This window comes from Strix uralensis, chromosome 17 (genome assembly GCF_047716275.1).
Source record: "Strix uralensis isolate ZFMK-TIS-50842 chromosome 17, bStrUra1, whole genome shotgun sequence".
In the NCBI taxonomy this organism is placed as follows: Eukaryota; Metazoa; Chordata; class Aves; order Strigiformes; family Strigidae; genus Strix; species Strix uralensis.
Window position 1 is genome coordinate 11,756,134 of NC_133988.1, and position 20,314 is coordinate 11,776,447.

General features: G+C 35.7%; 1 protein-coding gene across 1 annotated transcript in view; it reads right to left on the reverse strand.

The window, feature by feature from the left end:
- ADGRD1 (adhesion G protein-coupled receptor D1) overlaps positions 1-18,671 on the reverse strand; it is a 156,482-nt gene extending 137,811 nt beyond the window's left edge. Inside the window, exons 1-6 of the mRNA XM_074887453.1 lie at positions 18,580-18,671; positions 18,447-18,483; positions 14,290-14,373; positions 7,921-8,043; positions 3,131-3,310; positions 1,704-1,958 (exon numbers count right to left, since the gene is read on the reverse strand). Of these exons, the coding sequence (XP_074743554.1) occupies positions 1,704-1,958; positions 3,131-3,310; positions 7,921-8,043; positions 14,290-14,373; positions 18,447-18,483; positions 18,580-18,648 (748 nt within the window). The 5' untranslated portion in view covers positions 18,649-18,671. The remainder of the gene's footprint in view (positions 1-1,703; positions 1,959-3,130; positions 3,311-7,920; positions 8,044-14,289; positions 14,374-18,446; positions 18,484-18,579) is intronic.
- Positions 18,672-20,314: the final 1,643 nt, after the last annotated feature.

Genomic DNA, 20,314 nt, shown 5'->3' on the forward strand with positions numbered 1-20,314 from the left:
ACAACTCTTTCAAAATTTCAACTTTATCAGAATTTGAGGGCTCACCTCTTTTCTTTCTGCAGTGTTTCAAAAGCTAGCTACAAGCATTAATGTCCAGCAACCAGATATTTTGAGCCCCAAACTCTTTCCAAACCAAAGTATAGAGGAAAGAAGTAGAAACTTAAGTCCTGAACAGGATTTGCATTTGTGGAAAGAACTTTCCATGATGCCTTGATTATTTGTTAGAGTGAAGATGGGAGGGTGAAGGGCTTCAGAGGATGTTTGCTGTAAGTTCACAAGAATTCAAGGGGTCAAAAAAAAAAAAAAAAGAGTTCTCTTTGTATTTATATAAGTCATACTTCTCTGACAGTGAAACAGGGAACACATATAGATGGATCAGGCCAATTGGAAAATCTACTGTTCTTGAGTTTAGTAACATAACATTCTTCTGGAGTTACACTAAATCAAATAATGTGATTTATGGTAGCTTTGAGATGGATAGTGTTATAGTAACCCTAGATTGTTCTGAAAGATACAACAGCCAAATACAAAAGCATTTTCTCCCCACATGACCAGAACATTATAGAGTTAATAAAAACTTTTAAAAAAAAAAATTTAAAACTATTTCCTGTACCAAATTAATACTCTCCCAATCAGAATTTTTGAAGACTTTCATGTGAATGACTTTTTAAACTAAAAGGTTTTAAAATAAAAAACCTGAGTGCAATTACTATTATTTGTGTGGCAAAGCAAATAAGTTGCTTCATTATATACCAGATGGAGGGGTTTCTCTTTCAGTGACTTCAATTCCACATAAACTAATTTATATTTTCTTTTTGATAAAATATATTTTGAATATATTTGATTGCTATAATCAAATCTGGAAGTCACAAACACATCCAGTCTCATTTCCAGGCAAGCATCAGAAGTTCTGTGTTATTCAAAGAGTTTCCATTGTGAAAATGGTTCCCATGGGTTTAGAAGCACAAGAGTTATGGGTGTAACTGCTTTAGCTCTCAGTAACCTAGTAAGAATAAATGAAAGCAGGGAAACTGCCAGCAAAGCCAAATGTTCCAGATGCCCCATAGCTTTATTCCCAAAATGGATGTTTTCTAATTGATACTCACACACAAGCACTTAATAGCAACAGTCTTTCTTGTAGCAAAAAGTTTATTATAAAGATCCATAGAACAACTGACAGGGTTTACTGGCCAGTCTTCTAAGTCTTTGTTCTAATTCTGATTCTTTGCCTTTTATATTATGTATCAGCTGATATCTTTCTTTTTAGTTCACAAGCATATATGAGTCTTTATTGTTCCAGGAACTGGAGAGATAACCATTATTATCCACATCTGCTGGAATACACTGAGTGACTTGGCTTTAAGTTACACAACAACCAGAGTGCAAGTTAGAAATCTGGAGTCAGTCTTTCCTAATACTGTTCTACCTCCAGTCTAATTATTGCTCCTCTTCTCTTGATCCTAGGGGATCTGACAATGGCTGGATACTTCAGGTCTTGGTAATTTTTTATGACACTTTTAGGATGGAAAGACTGCACACCCAAAGACAGCTGAGCATTTTGGTGACATTTGTACCTGAATTTTCTGACTCTAAAAATTATGTTCAATAGCTGAAAGATGCAAAACGAACATAAATCCCACTAAACATTTTTAAGTCAGCATCTTTACAGAAAAATGAATTATGACTGCAGCACATATACTCACCAATAGCAGCTGTAAAGTACTGCTCAATTTCATTGGGGGTGAGTGCCCTTTCCCATATAATGAATTCATCAAATGCCCCATTCACATAGCGCTTAGTCTGATGCCCCTCTGTCCCAGTCAGCAGATTTGCACTAGGGTCTCCATAATCATAGAAGACTTTCCCATCTGGATCAGTTGTGTTTAGAGTTCCATTGACATAGACTTTCAATCCTTCTCTTGATTTCCAAGTAAAGAGAATATGAGTCCAATAAGGACCTGCAAAACATTAAAAGTCACAGCAAAATCCATGAATCAATTCCATTTAGAGTCTTTCCTGTCCAGTATGTTTTTGCTGACTTGTGCAATGCTATAGAGCTGTATAGGAAGTGCTAAGAGTGAATTATGGAATGCTGATGTCATGTATCTTAATCTTTATACCCATGGGGAAGCCCATACTTTGGCAGAATGCCTGTTAGCTTTTGTCTGAACTCTTACTTGGGCTCACTGCAGTTTCATAAATTACGCTTGCTAAGTACTATTGGCCAAGATGTGAAGTTTCTTCAATACTGTCTCAAACTCAGTTCAGCAAGAACCACATAAAGACTGCAAGAACTGGAGAACAAGCAAATAGACTAATTAAAAGTTTCTTTGTCATATCTGAGAGGCTGAAAACATAATAATTTTCACTTGGATTGGATAATCCACAAATATGTGAATTCTTACCATTTAAAATAAGATTTCTAAACTGATTTATTAAGCTTTATAAAACTCTGCTACTATGAGGTGAGAAAGTCTTATAAGTGTACAGGTAGTCAAATTTAGGCAAGAAAATATTTAGTGATTGTCAGCAGCATTACTAGAAGACCAGAATTTGTTCCAGTCACTAGCTAATACCACTCCCCAGCAGTACACAGTTTAGATAGAAGCAGTAAGATACATGATATACCAAAATGTTTATTAATACTATGCCATGGTATACAAAACTTGTCACTCAACAGATAACAAAATGACTAAAGCGCTAAACACCCAGTTAGGGAGTTACCAAATAAAGTCTTAATTAAGGAGGCAGTAGAGGACAGCACACATATCCAGTTTTAGAATATACTGAGAACTGTCAGGGATTATCCTGCATTCTTCACTCATGTTTCCATCTAAGCACTCATTAATCTGTTGATGTCAGTAAGAGTTCCACTTCAGAAACAACTGGAAGTTAGGTCCAAGGACTGTTACTGAATGGCGAAGTTCTATAATACAATATCACTGTTTTTTCAGTCTGTACTTTGTCTCTCTCTCCCCACATCAAGAGAATTCTTAAGCACAGAGGTCTGCAGCTATTTTTATATATCCACTTCTCTTTCCTGAGTTTGTGCTCTTATCACTACATCTCTCTGCAAGAATAAAGTAAAATATAACAAAGAAATTAATTAAAAAAAAAAAATAAGGTTTACCTGGTGGACTAAAGCTTGCTTTCCACTTCATCATTGCATTCCCACGGGTGTAAAATTCCACTGAGCCTTCACCTTCATTTGAACAGATTTTGAAACCACTGGAAATTACTTGTCCACCAGAAGCAGGGAGAAACTTAGCCTGCTGGTCTTGAGTCTTCCAGAAAAATGAAAATGTTACTCCTGATGAAGGCAAGTGAGAGGAGATTTTAATTAAAAAAAAAAAAAGCAAAAAAAACAAGTGCAATTAAAAATTTCCAATACTGTAGAATACAGAGAGTGGAAATGCTTTTGAGGACAGATCATCTACTAGCATAAACAAGGACAGGATTTTTAAAATCAACAATGCTCTAACAGTTTAAACCAAATAAACGTCTCTTACTTGGTTTCATATCACATGCTCATACCCAGAACATAGTAGTAATTGTCGCTTCCTGCGTAGCTTCTACCAGTTAAAACTAAAGTTCTTTGAGCACCAAAACTAATGAAGTCTTCTTTTCTCACAGATTTATGTTTCCATTTCTTTGCCTTTTCTCTCCGATCACCTTACCCTTCTCAGCTTCCTGTGATGACCCCTTTTCCTCCTGTGATCTTCGCTTACTTCAAAACACAAGTTGTTCTCATATCTCCATATCCTCCACCAGCATCTACATCTTTTTTTGATGTTCACCAAATACTAGCTGAGCCAGAAACTGCATTGACTGCTTCCAAACTACTGATGCGCTAACTGGCTGCCAGCATGCCCATGCTTAGTGAGTAGCATCCATTGCCAATTACACTTTAATTCTTCTAAGCATGTTATTACCTGTGTTTTCACACTTCAGTGCTCCAATAATTGCTGAAAGGAAAGAATCAATGTAAAAGAAAAGGATAGCAACATATGCAGAGCCACGGTCAAAATTCTGAGGTCCTCACCTACACAAAAATCAAAGTCTTCCCAAAATGCAAGTGCAATCCTGTAAGTGCACATGTGATTAACTTTGTCCACCAACAATCCTGTCCAATTCACAGTAAATTTTACTATTATACTGTAAAATTGGAGAGCTCTTCAGATTGCACATTAGTGAAGAAATATGATTTCTATAAGATGGCTTGTTTCTTTAATAAAGGTTACCTCAAAAGGCTTGACTGAAACGCAAGTAGCAAATCAAACCTCCCTGGCACTTCAAAAGTTCATAGTGGCTCTGCTGTAGAGGTTCTGCAGTCAAATGCAATTACAAAGAAAATGGCTCGACTAAACAGCTCCTAAAAATGTTCATCTCAGAATTTATAGTACAAAGTGCTAACAATAAAATCTGAGTTCAGAGCAGGTTGAGAAAAAGTTTATGAAGTACAGAAGTGGAAGAGGTTTGCCACAAAGAATCATAATGAATTAAGTTGTTAATGACCCTGAAGATCACCTAGTCTAAAATGCCAGCTCAAAGCAGGGGCAATTTCAGAGCTAGATCTGGTTGCTCAGAGCTCAGCTGATGTTTTAATGTCACCATGGATGCAGATTGCACAGTCTCTCTGTGCAAACCATCCCCATGCTTGGCCACCCACATTGCAAAGAAACTTTTTTCCTTAGATCTAATCACCATTTCCTGTGCTACAACATGCCTGCATTGCCTGCCACATTTCCATTGTGCATCTCCAAGATTGTTTAGCTCCATCTGCTTCTATAACCACCCATTAAGTAGTTGAAGACAGCCCTTAGCAGTCTCTTTTCTTCACTGGCAGTAAGGAAAAGCCTCAGCCTCCCCGCCTCGCCATGTCATGTTGTGCAGCCCCCTAAGACATCTGCTGGACTCTGGCTTGTCAGCATCTCTTTTGTATCAGGGGACAAAAACGGGACAGGACTTCAGATACGCTTTCATGAGAGCTGAGCAGAAGCGAATAATCACTTCCCTTAACCTGCTGACTATGCTTTTTTGATATGTAGTCCAAATATCTGTCTGGATGATTTTATAGTAAGTAGTTCTGCAGGCCCCCCAGGCAGTATGAACTTTGCCAATTTGCTACCAGATAGACCAGCACAAGTTAATGAAGCCCTCAAACTATTATGTACATTTCTTGTTAAAATCATAGACTTTTAACGTGTTTCATAATTTTATGATTAAAGATGGAAAATCCTCAGACAGGTCACTACAGTCATCGGAAATATTCCCCTCCACTACTCTCTAGAACATAATTTTTTTTATATTTCCCATATTCTTTTTGTCACATTAACTTAGCAGAAAAATTAAATTATTTATTCTGGAATAATATAATTTTTAACTATGTATTATATACCTGTCTAACTGATCTTTCTGTTTATCCTTATGACAGCACCCATCAATTTACATGATCTACATACCATTCCCTAAATGCTTTATACATTATAAAATAACTACCATGGAAATGCTAATCAATTATCATTGGCCTCCTAGAAATCAATCAGTATAGGAACATCATCAATCTCAGTGCTAGACCTTGATGGATATGGGTTTAAAGCTATAAATGCTGTGAACTTCCAACTGAAAAATGTGAGGTCTGTTGTAAGTAAGTTGCAATACCTTCATCAACAAAGTGTGTATTTCAGCTTCTTTACCACACCAGTAACAGCTTGAAACACTGATCCAACCCTCTTGGGTTACTCCCTTGTACCTGCATACCACCCTTCACCACCCTAGTGAAAGGGCCACCAAGGCTGACCATGTTAATTTATTACTGCTATTAATGCGATTCCTCTGTCAAAGCGACACAATCTTTTTCCAGTGCTTCACCACACTTCTGAAGGATGGAAGTGCTGTTATTCCTTCTTTACAGGCTGAGAGATGACGTAGACAGAGAGACTAAGTTCTACAGCATGTCTGCAGTGGAGCTGGTTTCCCCCATCTTTGACTGTCTACCCTATTGGACTACCCTGTAGCTACTGATCATCCCGCAGCCACAAGAAAACTGTGGATCCAAATTCTCCTTGTGTGCACTTGGTTCATGGAATGCCAAAACTAAAAATAAAAACTGAAGTAAGGCACACAATAAACACACAGCTTTATGAAATGCTATGTTGTGCATAGGGTTGTTTTTATAAAGGTAGGGCTTTTTTAATTTCAACTTCAAATATGTTGACCAAATCCAACTTCTACTGTGTTCAAACTAATAATTAAGAGATCATTCTCTTGAATCTTTCACAAATGTTTCTTTTGACTGAAAATGCTTTTGACTTTTAATGAGCCCAAAACTGCTTACAGAAAACCATTGTTTAAAAATTACTTGAGAAAGAAGGAAGGCGGGGGAAGAATGTTTCAACCTTTAAAAAACAAGAATTGTTTGTTTTCTCAAGTCAAAGTAACAGTTCTGAAATATTAAATTTAACCTAGGAAAAAATACTGGGATTTTTGTTTCACAGGTTGAAATATTTCATCTGAAAAGATCTCAAGATTGTTTCAGAAAGCATTCCTTTCTTAAGTGTATTTAACACCAGTTTGACACAAATACAACCAACTGTCAAGAGATGTTTAAGCAATAATAGCCTTGAATAAAATTACATCTTATCATTGCCACAGGTTTTATTTTATTTGGAGAAAAACAGACACTCTCTTTAGATACAGGGGTGTTGGCTTTTTTTCCTTTTTTTTATACCTGCTACAGTGATTTAGTATTTATTGTTTATATGACTTCTTCTCTTCACATTTCATCTGCTGAACATTTCAGTGTTTTATGTGTTTAATGTTCTTGTTTGTGAGATACTGGGAGTGCTCTGGTACTATAAAAAATTTATTCTGATTATTATGTTATACTATAGATGTAGAAATAATATGACTTACTGATGATTTTTATTTCCCAGTGGTATGAAAAAAAGTGTGAAAAGATACAGCATGTATCAGAAAATATACCTACAGCAGGATACTGAATTACTTTTTCTAGTATTCTTATGTAATAGCTGTGTACCATCTACTCTCTGAGTTTCTCTTTCTTAAGAAGTTCATACAGAGCTCTTGTTTTGGCAGGTAAAAAAAAAAAAAAAAAATCCTAATTGAAGTTATGCTACCCATTTGAAGAATGGCCTAAATCAAAATGGCCTAAAGCAAGAAAATTCAATATTAATAATACTGCTTAAGCTTAGAGACTGCTGGAGTTTATCTATAGAAAGCCAACATTTTCCATTGATCCTTCCATTTTTACTAAATTTTAAATCTCTAGTGACTGTTTTATGCTAGTGACTGGCTGTATATTTGGTTTGACAGTCATATACAGTTTTAATCATCTTCCATAATCAACATATTGTGAAACTTGCACCCACCTATTCCACCTGACATTTTGTGACCCTAGCCTAAGAATAAGAAAGGGAAAAGAAATAGAATTAAGAGATTTAAGCACCTACAAGACATGGGAGACTTAAAAATTTTCTTATCTCCAAAGATAAACCTAAAAAACCCCCCAACTTTCCTGCTAAGAGGCCACACTGAAAAACTGTCTTCTAGATTTGAAACCTGTAGGACAATTTCTTTGTTTGTCAAACTGCAGTTCTTGTAGGAATTAATCTTGATGCCACAGGCAAGATTTTGGGCACTGTAAGCTTATTTTTGTTTTTGTTTGAAGTAATTATACCATAGATCATTGATCTGAGTAGTTGGTGATTAGTTCTAATTTAAGCTACAGTTAGAAAACACTAAATTTTCAGCAATCAACACTCAATTGTTTTAGAAGTCAATAAAGTGTTAAGCTAGAATTTTAGAGAGTACATTTCAGTGAGGAAAGAAACAATGATTATTGAATTACATAATTTGACATAAAAAGAAAAGTAAATAGCAATTAATGAATTTACTAACCTTCAGGTCCACAAACTTCTGGATTACTAATGCAAGAATTTTGATAGCTTCCAAAGAAGAGAAAGGTAACTCCTTTCTTTTCAGTGACGTAAATTCCTTTGTTCACCATTCCTTCTACAATATCTAAACGAAAAGCAAAATACAGTTTAATATTTATATAAATCAAAAGTTCCTGAAAACATGATTTTAACAGACTCAAACACCTCACATGTTTATCTTTTTCCAGCTATAGTTTTGATTTTGTTGGGTTTTTTGGTTGTTGTTTTTCTTTTTGGTTTTTGTTTGAGTTTGGAGGGGATTTGATGGTGGTTTGTTGTGGTTTTTTAAAGAACCATACAGATAACTCTTTCATTTCGAGTTTGTAAAAATTATATTCATATCCATCACTCAGATTCTTGATTAACTAAGACTGCTTGACAGAACCTATACATCCAAAAATTATTATTTCAAAGTAATCTGAAAAAATCTTATGCTTTCCAGAGTTCTGAATACCAGACATCACAGCAGTATTAGGCTGGGTTAGTGAAGGAATTCTTTAATCAGTCAAAAATGTAACAGAATAGGGGGTTTTTTTCATTTTTTGAAAGGGAAATCTTGTGATCAAAAGCCACTTTTCATTAAAAAAACCAATAGTTCAATGAAATATACTTGACAAGCTATATATCTTTTTCAGACGTTCTTTGGTATGGCACCATTGTCATTTGGAAAGGCTATTTCTTTGTCTAACATGGGTAACAACTAATTATCTTGTGATTTGATCATGATTTGCTTGTGTTCCCTCCTAAAGGAAAGCACTGTTGATTCATCTTCTACTAGCTAAAGCACATGAGCCTTCTTAATACTAAAAAAAAAAACCCAACACACTTGTTTATTATAGGAAACCTCACTAAGGTCTGAAAGCCCAACTGCTAGATGATGATGGGAAGTTCATTTCACTTATTCCAAGATAAAAAGAGGGACTAATTTTAGCAATGAAGACAATAAATCACAATCAAAAAATTCCGCTCTGTTAAAAAGCCTGCATTCCACAGACCACAGAATATTTTATCATCTATTTCTGATCAGATAGAATGTAATTGTTCAGTTTGGAATTTCATGTTAATACCATTGTTTGTGATGGCATTTTTGAAAGGATTGGGAAGATTTAGGACCTTGTTTTTAAGAACCTTCCCTATAATTTCTTCTGAAAAAGTGTTAGGAGAAGATGTGCTCCAAGGGAAACACCAGCAATGAGAATACAATCTTTTTCTGCTCTGAGAAGAAAATCCCAGCTAGGTGCTGCTTGACATTTGAAAATCTAATGAGATCATAGGGGGAATGAGGAAGGCATACAAATGGTCTAAACCACATGAAGGGTGGGACGTAAGGGACTTCTCTCTGTATATCTACCTGACTTAACCGAAGCCTTTTGCATAGCAGAGCAGTGTGCAAATCATGCCAAAGATGCACAGTCAGTGCTCACTAGGGACAGACCATCTAGCTAGAGTGATAAACGCCAGTACTGTTGTCACAACTACAGGATGGTTCATTCCTTTACGCAATGGGGACATGGGCAAAAGGGCATCTCATTTTCAAATTGCAGACAACCATCAGGCATGAGGACAGCAGTCACAGTGCTGGCCCATCTGTAGGATAACACCTCTCAAGGAAACAGCAACAGCATGGCGTAGCCCTCAGTGAATGTATGTCCAAATATTTTCTTAGTTCATTCCAAACCTCAACACAAATATCAGAGTTTTCAGGTATCCTCCCTTTGAAAAAGTGATCAAGTTCTGTTTGTAATGGACAGATAAAATTTAGTTTCTTTTAAAAATTTGAGTGTGTATTATGTGTTTATTATGAGTGAAGCAAACATTTCTAAGCTCTTCTTGAATAACTTCAATTCTAAATTAACCTAGACAGAATAAATCCCATAAGTTAATGCATTTCCATTTTCATGGCATTTCTTTTGCCAATGATGTCACTCTTTTTAATGTTCATATTGAATATATCTTATTATGTGAGAACTATGCAAATGGTCTGTAAAACAGATAAGAAAGGACTGAAAGGAATTAGGGTCATTTGAAGTTCATTAATAATAGAGTTCACATTTGCCAGCATAGTTTTAATGTTAGAGAGTAGAAAACTAGTAGGTTTAATATTTTAATATAAACTTCCTGGTATCTGAGCAGCCCAAATGATAGTTCTACTATTTCCATCCTTCTCCTTAGGTCAGATTTTCCAACAAGTAGATGTGAGTTAATACCTAATTGTAAAGTGGACAAGAGGTCATATTTCAATTGCACCTACACAAGTATAAATGCTAGTGACTTAAATTAAATGTCTTGAAGTTTATGCTGGTGCAGATGTATCTGGTTTCCAATCTGTCAGGTTTCTGCCTGGACAGTTGCCATTTTCTGTTCTTCCTTTTATCTCCTGGTGTGTTGGTGTAAAAACAAAACAAAACATTAAAAGGACATATATATGCAGATTTTGCTTGCCTTTTTTTTAAAAAAAAAACCCACATGTTAATCAAAGATGTCATGATTGACAAGATCTTACTTCCAGTCTTTCTTAATGTATCCTTTAAAAATTATTATAAAATGGTGAAAAATAGTTGGCTTCTTTTTCCTTTTAACCTTGAAAGACAAGAAAAAAAATTAACCTATTTGTTCTTATATGTTTCCCTGAAATGTCATGTCTGTTTAAGCTTAACAGAAATATTTTAGGTTTTGGAGGACCACGGGGGCCCGTCCTCCCATAGGCTGCTTAGCATTGGGATGCCTCTCCCGGTAGATCAGAGTAATTCAGGTGACATTGCAGGAGTGCTCTTCCAATAACATATGCCAACGTAAGCATAAATAGACCTTTACCACATGACCACTTGAACCAAAACTCAGTGTTAACTTTGAATCCAATGTTACAAGAACCATCCAAGCTTGACAAATGCAGAACAAAAAAATATGTAAATCCTCACCTACAGTTGCAGAGAAGTTAGAGTAGGCAGAGTCATTGGTATATACAAAGGTAGAGTTATGGGAAGGAAGCACAGTGAAGTTGTGGATTCTTAGAGCTGGGTGGAACAACAAAAGAAAATAAGCAAATAAGCAAAACAATGAATAAACACAATCAGTAATGAATTGACCAGTTCATATCTCTCAACATAGCACAAATCACAGATGTTGGTCAGTGGCCTTAAAAATTATCATATAACTACTTCTCCCAAGGACTTTAGTTTTTTAACTATACAAGTTAAGTAAATGCAGTATCACTAATTTTTTTTTTTTTTCCTTACAGTAACTGAGAGGAAAAAAACTATAAAAAATACAACTGCAGATGAAGGACTCTGAAATATAGTCATGCTGGTTAAGGAACTCTGCAATTATAACAAAAATCGTTATACTGGTGCAAAAGCTATGGGCAATTCAAGTCCCATGTCCAGCTCTGGGCTCCCCAGTACAAGACAGACGTGGACATACTGGAGTAAGTATAACGAAAGGCTGAGAATGCTGGGACTGTTCAGCCTGGAGAAGAGAGGGCTCAGGGATCTTATCAATGTGTATAAATGCCCCACGGGAGGTGTAAAGATAGTGCCAGACTCTCCTTAGTTGTATCCAGTGAACAGGTAAGAGGCAATGGGCACAAATTAAAAACCAAGAAATTCCACCTAAACATAAGAAAAAAACCCAACGTTTTTATATCTGACAATAAAATTTTATTCTCCTTTTTTTTTTTTTCTTATTCTGATAATTTAACAGTATCTTGTGCACTGTAATTATTTAGCCTGGGCAGGCAAATAGAGCTTGATGGAAAGACCATGAAAGTAAATAGAGAGACACTGATTCAGGATTTACAACTGAGCTCACAGAAGGGAAAGGCAAATGCTTTTAAAAAAACCCCAAACCCTCACACAAAACCTCAAGAGAAAAATGCATGGAAAACAAGGGGTCAGATGAAAAACCTGAACATGGCCACGTCTTTTTTTATTTGCTATATTTTAAGTTGATTGTTTCCCTTCAATTGCTTCTACTGCCGAGATAACCCCAAAATTAATTTGCTGACACTCTCTCTCACACAACACAAATGCATTGAGAGATATAAATCTGGCTTCACACACAATGGCTTCAACAAATAAAATGGATTAACATGACGGACAGATTATGATGCTTCAAGGATTTAAGAGGAGAAACATGGAATGAAAATAATTGCATGATATGATGAGTGGAAAAACAAGAGAGACTCTAGCAATAAACAGAAGAGTTGTGTAATCAGAATGGTATCAAAAACAAGCAAATTGTCACCTGCATTAGATTAAAACAATAAAGAAAACTTTTCTTGTATATCAAAGTCAAATATCAGATAGATACATAAAACCTCTGCTGGAGGCAGTTGAAATAATATCTGTGTATTATAAGACACAATATAAGCAACTGAGAATAATTTGAACTATCCACTACAACTAAAAAAAAAGAATTCAACATTGACAGAATTGTACTGCAGAGAAAAAGACTTGGCTGCTGGCATCCTCTGCAAATAATAGTAAGACAAAGTCCTCCAAACTTTTTTCAGCAAAGTCATGCAGCTGGTTCATTTATAAAGTTATTTAACACAATGTCATAATAGGAGTGAAAGGAGATTGCTCATGTGAGCCAGTCCCATTCCTGTAAGTGAAGACACTTTATATGTTCTGCTTTATCTCTTTACATAGAATCAGGAACTTTATATGTTCTGCTTTATCTCCTCCAAGATAGTACTGAAAAGATTTCTGAATTTTGCTGAAATAATGGAATTTAACATAATTTGAAAAACAATCTAACATCAGTTGTCATTTTTCCAAGAGATATATTTTACACATTACTTTCAAGCACATTCAAAACAAATTAGTTGTAACATGAGTGCCAAAACAGTGCTAGATATGGAGTGCTTTACTATTCTTGAAACTAAGTGAAGTCCAGTCTCAGAAAATTACTTTAACACACTGTTAGAGAACTCATATGGTAAATTTTTGTAAGCCAAATTATGATGCTATTGAAGTCAGTAGGAATGCTGCCATCAGTTTCTAACAGGAGCAGAATATTGCCCAGATTTATTTCTGGTCAACCAATTTCATTCCTTTAAGAAACTTTGTGGAAAGATGGGTCAAAGTTTAAACTTAAAATACTTGAACACCTCTGCAATAAAAGGTTTTAGATATTTATGAATCTTTTTCCCACTTAGGAACAGAGATTGATATTGCCATTTTTGTGTAATAACTAGCAATAACTTTGCACTTCTGTAAGATTTTTCATGTAAGGTTGTAAAGGTCTCTAACTCCTGATTTAATCTTCTGCAGTGATCTTTCTGGGTAAAGATATTATAGTCACCTAGTCACCAGTAGTAACACAGCAGCTACCCCTTGCACTAGTACAAAACAGTTTAGCTCAACTGCCAAGGTGGTCAGCCGTAGTGTGAGAAATACTGGGGGATATACATCAACCCAACATGGAATTGGCTAAAATGTCAGAAGAGAAAAAATAGTTCATGTGAAAATTACTAAGGGACCTTTGAGACTCAGAAGGAGGCAGAGCATAGCTGAAAATTTCATCTGAAAGGAATGGCCCTGCAAGCCCATAATGCTGCGATTGGATACAGTGTTTTGGTCAAAGCTCCATTAATTACATCACCTGCAGCTCCCTGGGAAGCACTCACCACCCTTTTTGGTCCTGATGTGAAACATCAGAACCAAAAAACTGCTGAATCCAACTAGTCTGCCTTCTAATATCGTTCCCTTTGGGATCCTGTAGTCCTGGCAACTGACTCTTTCAAATCAGTGAGGCTTTTGCCTTGCCAAACCTCTCTTGATTTTGCCCAATTGGAAAAAGAATTTGAATTAATGCTGCAAAACTGTTTTTAAGGAAATACTCAAAAGCAGATAAAAATGAGTAAAAAATGAGCTTACACTTCTCTTTCTATAGATACTACATGCAATTTTCAAAAGTGTATGAAGAATTTGGGCATTTAACTCCTTCCAAAACACAAAAAGAAGCAGGCATCTTCACTGCTGGCATAACCAAAGATCTCAGTCTCTGAGTGTATTAGTGCATGTTATGCATGTACCAAACCACCTAACAGCAATGTGATTTCAATGACTCTTTGGATCATAAACCTTTTCTCTTTATAACCTTAACAATGCATAGACAGCCCATAAAATGTCTGAGAATACTCTATAAAAAATCAGTTCACAAATACAGTATCATTTGGACATCAGAGCACTGCAAAAACATTAACTGAAAAAAATCTCAACTGCTGTAGTACAAAAGCTAACCCCTTTCATTTCTCCTGCTCCCTTTCTACTTACAGACTGGTACAAATACTTATGTTATTGCCATTGTCAAGGAATCCTTTGTCTACCTCCATTTGTATCCCGAAATTCATGAATTCCTTCCACATCTTCCAACGGCCAGTAATGGGAAGCTGATGCGAGAACTTTGAACCCTTTCAAGAAACACAGATTAAAAGATTATTAAAGTAAGGACCAACATGGAGTGCAACAAGTCTCCACAGAAGAAAACAATAAAGGAGGTCAACAGGTTAAGTAAAACAAACTATTTAATGTAAATCAAGTACGACACATAAGCAAGATCATAAATCAAAATGGCAGAGTAGATTAAAGCCATATAGCTGATTGACCACTGCAGAAAACCTGTTTTTAGAACTGAACTGATTTTTATTTTAAATGCACTTAAAATGTCTAACAATCTCTGACTAAAATCTGCAAGCGTATCAGGCAGCATTTGTTGAAGTAACAGTTGAGGAGTCATTCAAGAGGAATTTCAAGATTTTACTGAGATTTTAAACACATGGTGGATAGTACAAAGCACTGATAAGGGAATGCACGAGGGAACGTTTAGCGTCTATAGCATACTACCTCTGCTCCTGCCTCTTCCATTGGTAACTCAGCTCTTTGCAGTTCAAGGGAGTAGGAGAAAATGCTAGAGTTCCCAGGAATCTTATCCTCTCTCCAAAACCCACTGGAAAACCAGTGCAACACCTTCAAGTTATATTAATCCAAGCATTTTTCCACCTTTGGTCTTCTATGGAGACACTAGTCAGATTTAGTAAGAGGCAGTACTCAGTGACGGAGAAGCTGCAACATGGATGAGAGCATAGGTGCATGCACAGTTGTTACTGCAGAGTCTAGCCTTCCTGATGTCTCCAAATAACTCAAGAGTCCTAGAGCAAAATTTCCTTTAACAGAAGGAATTTGATGTCCCTCAAGAAAAGGGGTTCCACAATATGGAAAAGAGTTCACTCTCCATATGGCATTAGTGATTCCTTCAGAACCTTCTCCACTACACCAAAACTAGAACAACTGTTTATGGCTGATGAGAAAATTTTGTTTCCCTAAACATCCTCCTTAACAATAGGTGTACAAGCTGACAAAAGCAAAACTTCTTCTGGTTTCCCTTGGCAGATTTATCTGCACAGATTAATTGATGATTTTGAACAGATTTTAGTAGATGTGACTCCTCAAACCTGATCAGAAGCAGGCTGCCCAAAACAATCAAATTTTCTGTTAAGATAACAATTTTATTTAAGTGTAGAGCATTAATAATGTAAAAAAGCATGAATTGTAATTTCTTATTATCTTGTTTGCTGCAAGAAACCCTTTATTCTCAAAATAATTAATTTAACTGGCTGTGCTGAAATAAATTTATAATCTCCTATATCTAAGAAAATTTTAGAAGCTTGATACAGATACACAGAAGTTTTACTGTGAATGCAAATGAGAACATGTTTTGCTCACCATCATGGCATAACATCCTATTAGTTTGAGTTAATCTTTTCTTTTGGAGGTGGGTGGGGGAATGACACAATGGACAATAGGGACAAAGAGAGCAAGTATTTATATTATACCATATCTGTAGTTCTTTGCCCTACAAACATTTTTCATTCCCAAGCAATCTTTCAAGAGCCTGAGGTGCAAAGCTGATAGAGATGTTTGTTAAAATCCACTTCAGCTGTCATGCACCATACAAAAGCTCCCTACACCCCGTGTGCAAATTAAAATAAATCGCAAGCAGTGTTCTTTGACATTTACTGTCTATCCCACACCTTTCTTCACTCTCAAGATCAAAACAACTTGCCTATTTGATAATGATTCTATTATTGCAATGCCCAGGATAAACAGGATTTCTTTATCATGGATATGAAGGTGCAATAATTTTATTTGCATCCTTAAACTGCCTAGCCCACACAGCCAAGATCAGTTTGATGTCTTCCATGCTCATAGTATAGTTTCAAAACTGTGACACAGAGAGAATCCTAAGATTTTTTTTTTTTGATAAGAGTGTAAAACTGATAAAATTGCTAAACACCACAACAAGCAATTGTATATCTGAGAGCACAGAACCAAAAGAAGCTCTGCATCTTGTGAGGATACATGAACTACTCAGACTTGCTTCCAAACTCAAGTATACCAAAGATATCTAACAAATGATGCATAATTGACCAGGATCTATTATTAGCCTACCTAACTAGAAATGTTTGCAGTTGTCAGAGGTTTTCCCACAGAGAGGGAGCATGATAGATAAGATGGTGATGTCTTTAGAGAAATGGATGAGATTTTATGACTATACATTTCCTTTGAATATTTGCAAGATACCAAGAAAGGTATTTGTTTGCTAACAAAAAGAGAAAGCTACTGCCAACATAAGAGAATAACGACACAGAATAAGCATGTACAAAACCCAGTCTGAAAATTCCAGGCCACCCAAACTCAACTAAGCTGAGCATGGCAAAGCACGCTGAGGAAACAGGATATAGGAACAAAGTTTTTTGCATTTACATAAACTAAATCTGGGTACGTGCTTAGTTCTATTTTCAAAGAACGTATTCTGGCTATTGCAAAAGAAATGGAAGTTATAAATTTCTTTGGTATTAAGATCCACATAGGCTACCTGTGCTAATGTACTTCCATCCAACTTTCATCAAACTCCCAGTTCCATTTTGGAGAGAACAGAACATGCTTGCTGTTTCACAGTGTGCTTATATGCAAATATTTCTTGCTCGCATTAACATCTCCCTTTTATATCCAGGAAAAAAAAAAAAAAAAAGGATTAAAAAAAGGATTAAATTTAAGAGAGGTGGTAGATTAAAAAAATCAAAAAAATAAAGAAATATAGAAAAGAAAAAATCTTGGGACAAAGTTATTTGATGCCAAAAAACTGTGTCACAATGTGGGACAAGTATTTTAGTAGTAGTAGCAGCATCACAACAAAGGTATTGCCATGGTTGGCATCAAACTCATAAGGAGAAGCTATATTTTAAGGAGATTACATTTAAAAGTTTAAAAAAAATAGGAAAGGAAATAGATATACAGCAATGTGAATCGCCTAGAGCCACGCTGCATGTTGGTGGCTTTCCCAGCTCCCAGTTCTGAACTATATAAAGCCATGCTGTTACCCCACTTCCAGCCAATCAGCCCTGATAATACCTCTGAAAACAAATACCTGTTGCCTTGAACTCAGGTTATACTTGCAATGTCCTTTCAATAGGTAACTACGCAGTGTTTAGAACAAAATCACAGGACTTGTTTACAGCCTAACTCAAATCCAGAAAGCATCGCTCGCAGTTATTCTTACACACACACACTGTACTACAAAATAAGTGTTGTGTAACTTGCCCCCTTATTGCAGAAGGCTTTTCCCCCCGCTATTGTTCCATCAGCTAGAAGCCAGTGATCCTCATCTATAGGAAATGAGACTGTATTTCTTTGGTTTTGGGTGAAGGTAGAACAAAAGAAACTAATCGGGCTGAAGCTACTGCAATAGCAGACAACATGGCTTTTCCACATCGCTCTGTATTATATTTGAAAATAATTACATATGGTTAAAACTTAAAAGCACAAAGCAACACATGAATTGGTAAAGCAGTAAAATTGTACTTGTACACCACCATGAGGCTTGAGGTTAAACTATTTATATAAACAGAAGAATTCAGCAGTTACACGCACAGACCCCAAATAAGCTTTGAGTAAGTTTCTTCTACATTGAAAACAGATGAGAGATCCTTCATATGCTCTGTAACTGATTTAAACTTAAGCATGAAGGCTGGGTGGAGGGTAGATGACTGGAAGCCATGCCAAAAGTACTCCAAAGTATATAAGCTGGCATATCTAACTGTAAATTACTGAATTGAAAATGCTGAACATTAAGACATTGAGAAAAAAAGAAAATAGTCTGTGCAGAGGTCTGATTCAGAAACTCATGCTCAGAAAAGTAATAATAAACAAACAGTGTATATAGGATTTTTCTACATATCAGATTCAAGCCATTTTTTTTTCCAAATATATTTCTATGCAGAATGTGTAGTAGGTATGTTACTGAATTTAAAATGACTGTGACAGTCTGATACTTTAGACTTTATTACATTTTTAATACTGAGCTGACATTCAAATGTAGGATCACAGTTTCTTTGGAACTACTGAGAAAATGAAAAATACAAACCAAAAAAGCAAATGAATGTTTAAGCACGTTATCATAAAATGTAAATAGAACATTTCTTACCTGGGTGTTTGGGTAGCTGAGAATAGTTTCCATACACCTGCACATAAAACATTACATAATGAGACATAGTGAGGCAAAACTTGCTAAGAGAAATCCAAATATATCTCAATGCTGACCATATTTAGAACATTACCTGGTATTTGTACTGAAATAAAATCAGCAAAGAATAATGACAACAGAGCAGAGATAATAAATTCTCCATGGTCTATTTAAGGTTAAAAATACAACTGAAATCAGATTCCTGTAAGATTTCAATCATAAATTCTCCTTTGCTACTTTTTGTATTAAAAGGGACATTTTCCATGCAGGTTCAAAAAGTCCGTTCCTTCAGTGATGGCAAAATATCCTTCCAGACCCTTTAAGTAGTATTTGTTCGCTTCACACTTTGATCTCTTCATTTAACTATAAATAAATTACCGTGATTGGAGGAAAATTAAAAGAAATGTGCATCAGATCCGAAAGTTGTACTGTTCCATGGAAAGAAGTCAAATATTTCTGTTACAATCTGTGCCAAAAAGAAAAGATCTTGTTTTCAACTTTCTTCTGATGGTTGTCTTTTCCTTTCAATTACTTTCACGTTGTCAGAGTTCTGAAGCCAGTTTTAGTTTTGCTAGCAAGAAAATGTACTTCCTTATAGCACATAGGGCGTACAACTCTCAGTATTTCCTCAGAAACCGAGCTGAAAAAAAAGAGTTGCTAACTCCTCGCTTGTCCAGCTCACGTTTGCACCTCCATCCCAGATCTTTTTGGGTGGAGAGCAAGTCTGAGTGATGTCATGCTTTCTTCTCAAACTTTGTCCCATTCTGGTACTCTATTTATATCACGTTGCTGCTGTCTCTTTTCTGGGTCCTAACACCAGCCAGCTAGGAACAAGTGGAAACAAGTCAATGTGCTTCAGCAGACAGATAAAAGAGATTACTGCTTTTAGCAATCTGCACACTTAAAGAAGAATCAAAGCCAGAACAAATGTTCGTAATTCAAACACTTAAGAAAACTAAAACAGGTTTTAGATAGAAATTTTTGAAGGAAAGCTCAGATCTGTTTATTTTAATAACAGATTATATTTCTGTCTAAAGAAGTATGACCTTTAAAAAAATTCTGATTAAAATCACATGGCACTCTGAGGGATTCATTTTACTACGTCTCTATCAAGAAGGGGAAACTGAGGCATTAGCCATTTCACTGATTTGCTCAAAGCTGCTCAACAAAACTAGTAGAAGAACTAGGAAAATACTTCTGTAGTTGCCACTTTACTAGTTTTAAATAAAAAAATATATTTAAGTATTTTTATAAGAGCCTCCCAATGACACTCTGAACTATGTCAAATATTAACCATCGTTTTATATGTAAAAGAAAAATAGCAGCTAGAACTAGCTGATATTCTCATTTAATCTGCTCCTCTATGATAAAATCTTCTTTTCAGTTCCTTCAAAGTTCTTTTTTATTTTCAGTGAAGTAAACTGAAAGGGTAATATTTTAAACAAAATTTGATAAGCTTTCCATCCCTGTTCATCTCTCCCTTGCATTTCCATATCAACTCCTCCTTTATCCTCACATGAGCCATTTAAAGGTGATGTAGGCAAGATCAGAAACTAAAAATCGGAATCAGACCACGTTAATATCTCAGCAAAATTCAAATTATTTTGTTTCCTTTTCCTTTTGCCAAAAGTTATGTCAACAGATTAGATCTTATTTTCAGCCTCAGATGCTTACTTGTGCAGAAAAACATTCTCTGTCTAAAAAAAAAAAATCAATGGATGCACAAGATACTGATCTACAGAAAAGTGATCACGTGTTCCTGTTCCCATACATGTCACTGCCCCTCTATGACTTATCTTCTGATCTTTGGTTATCTTTCCCTCCCCTCC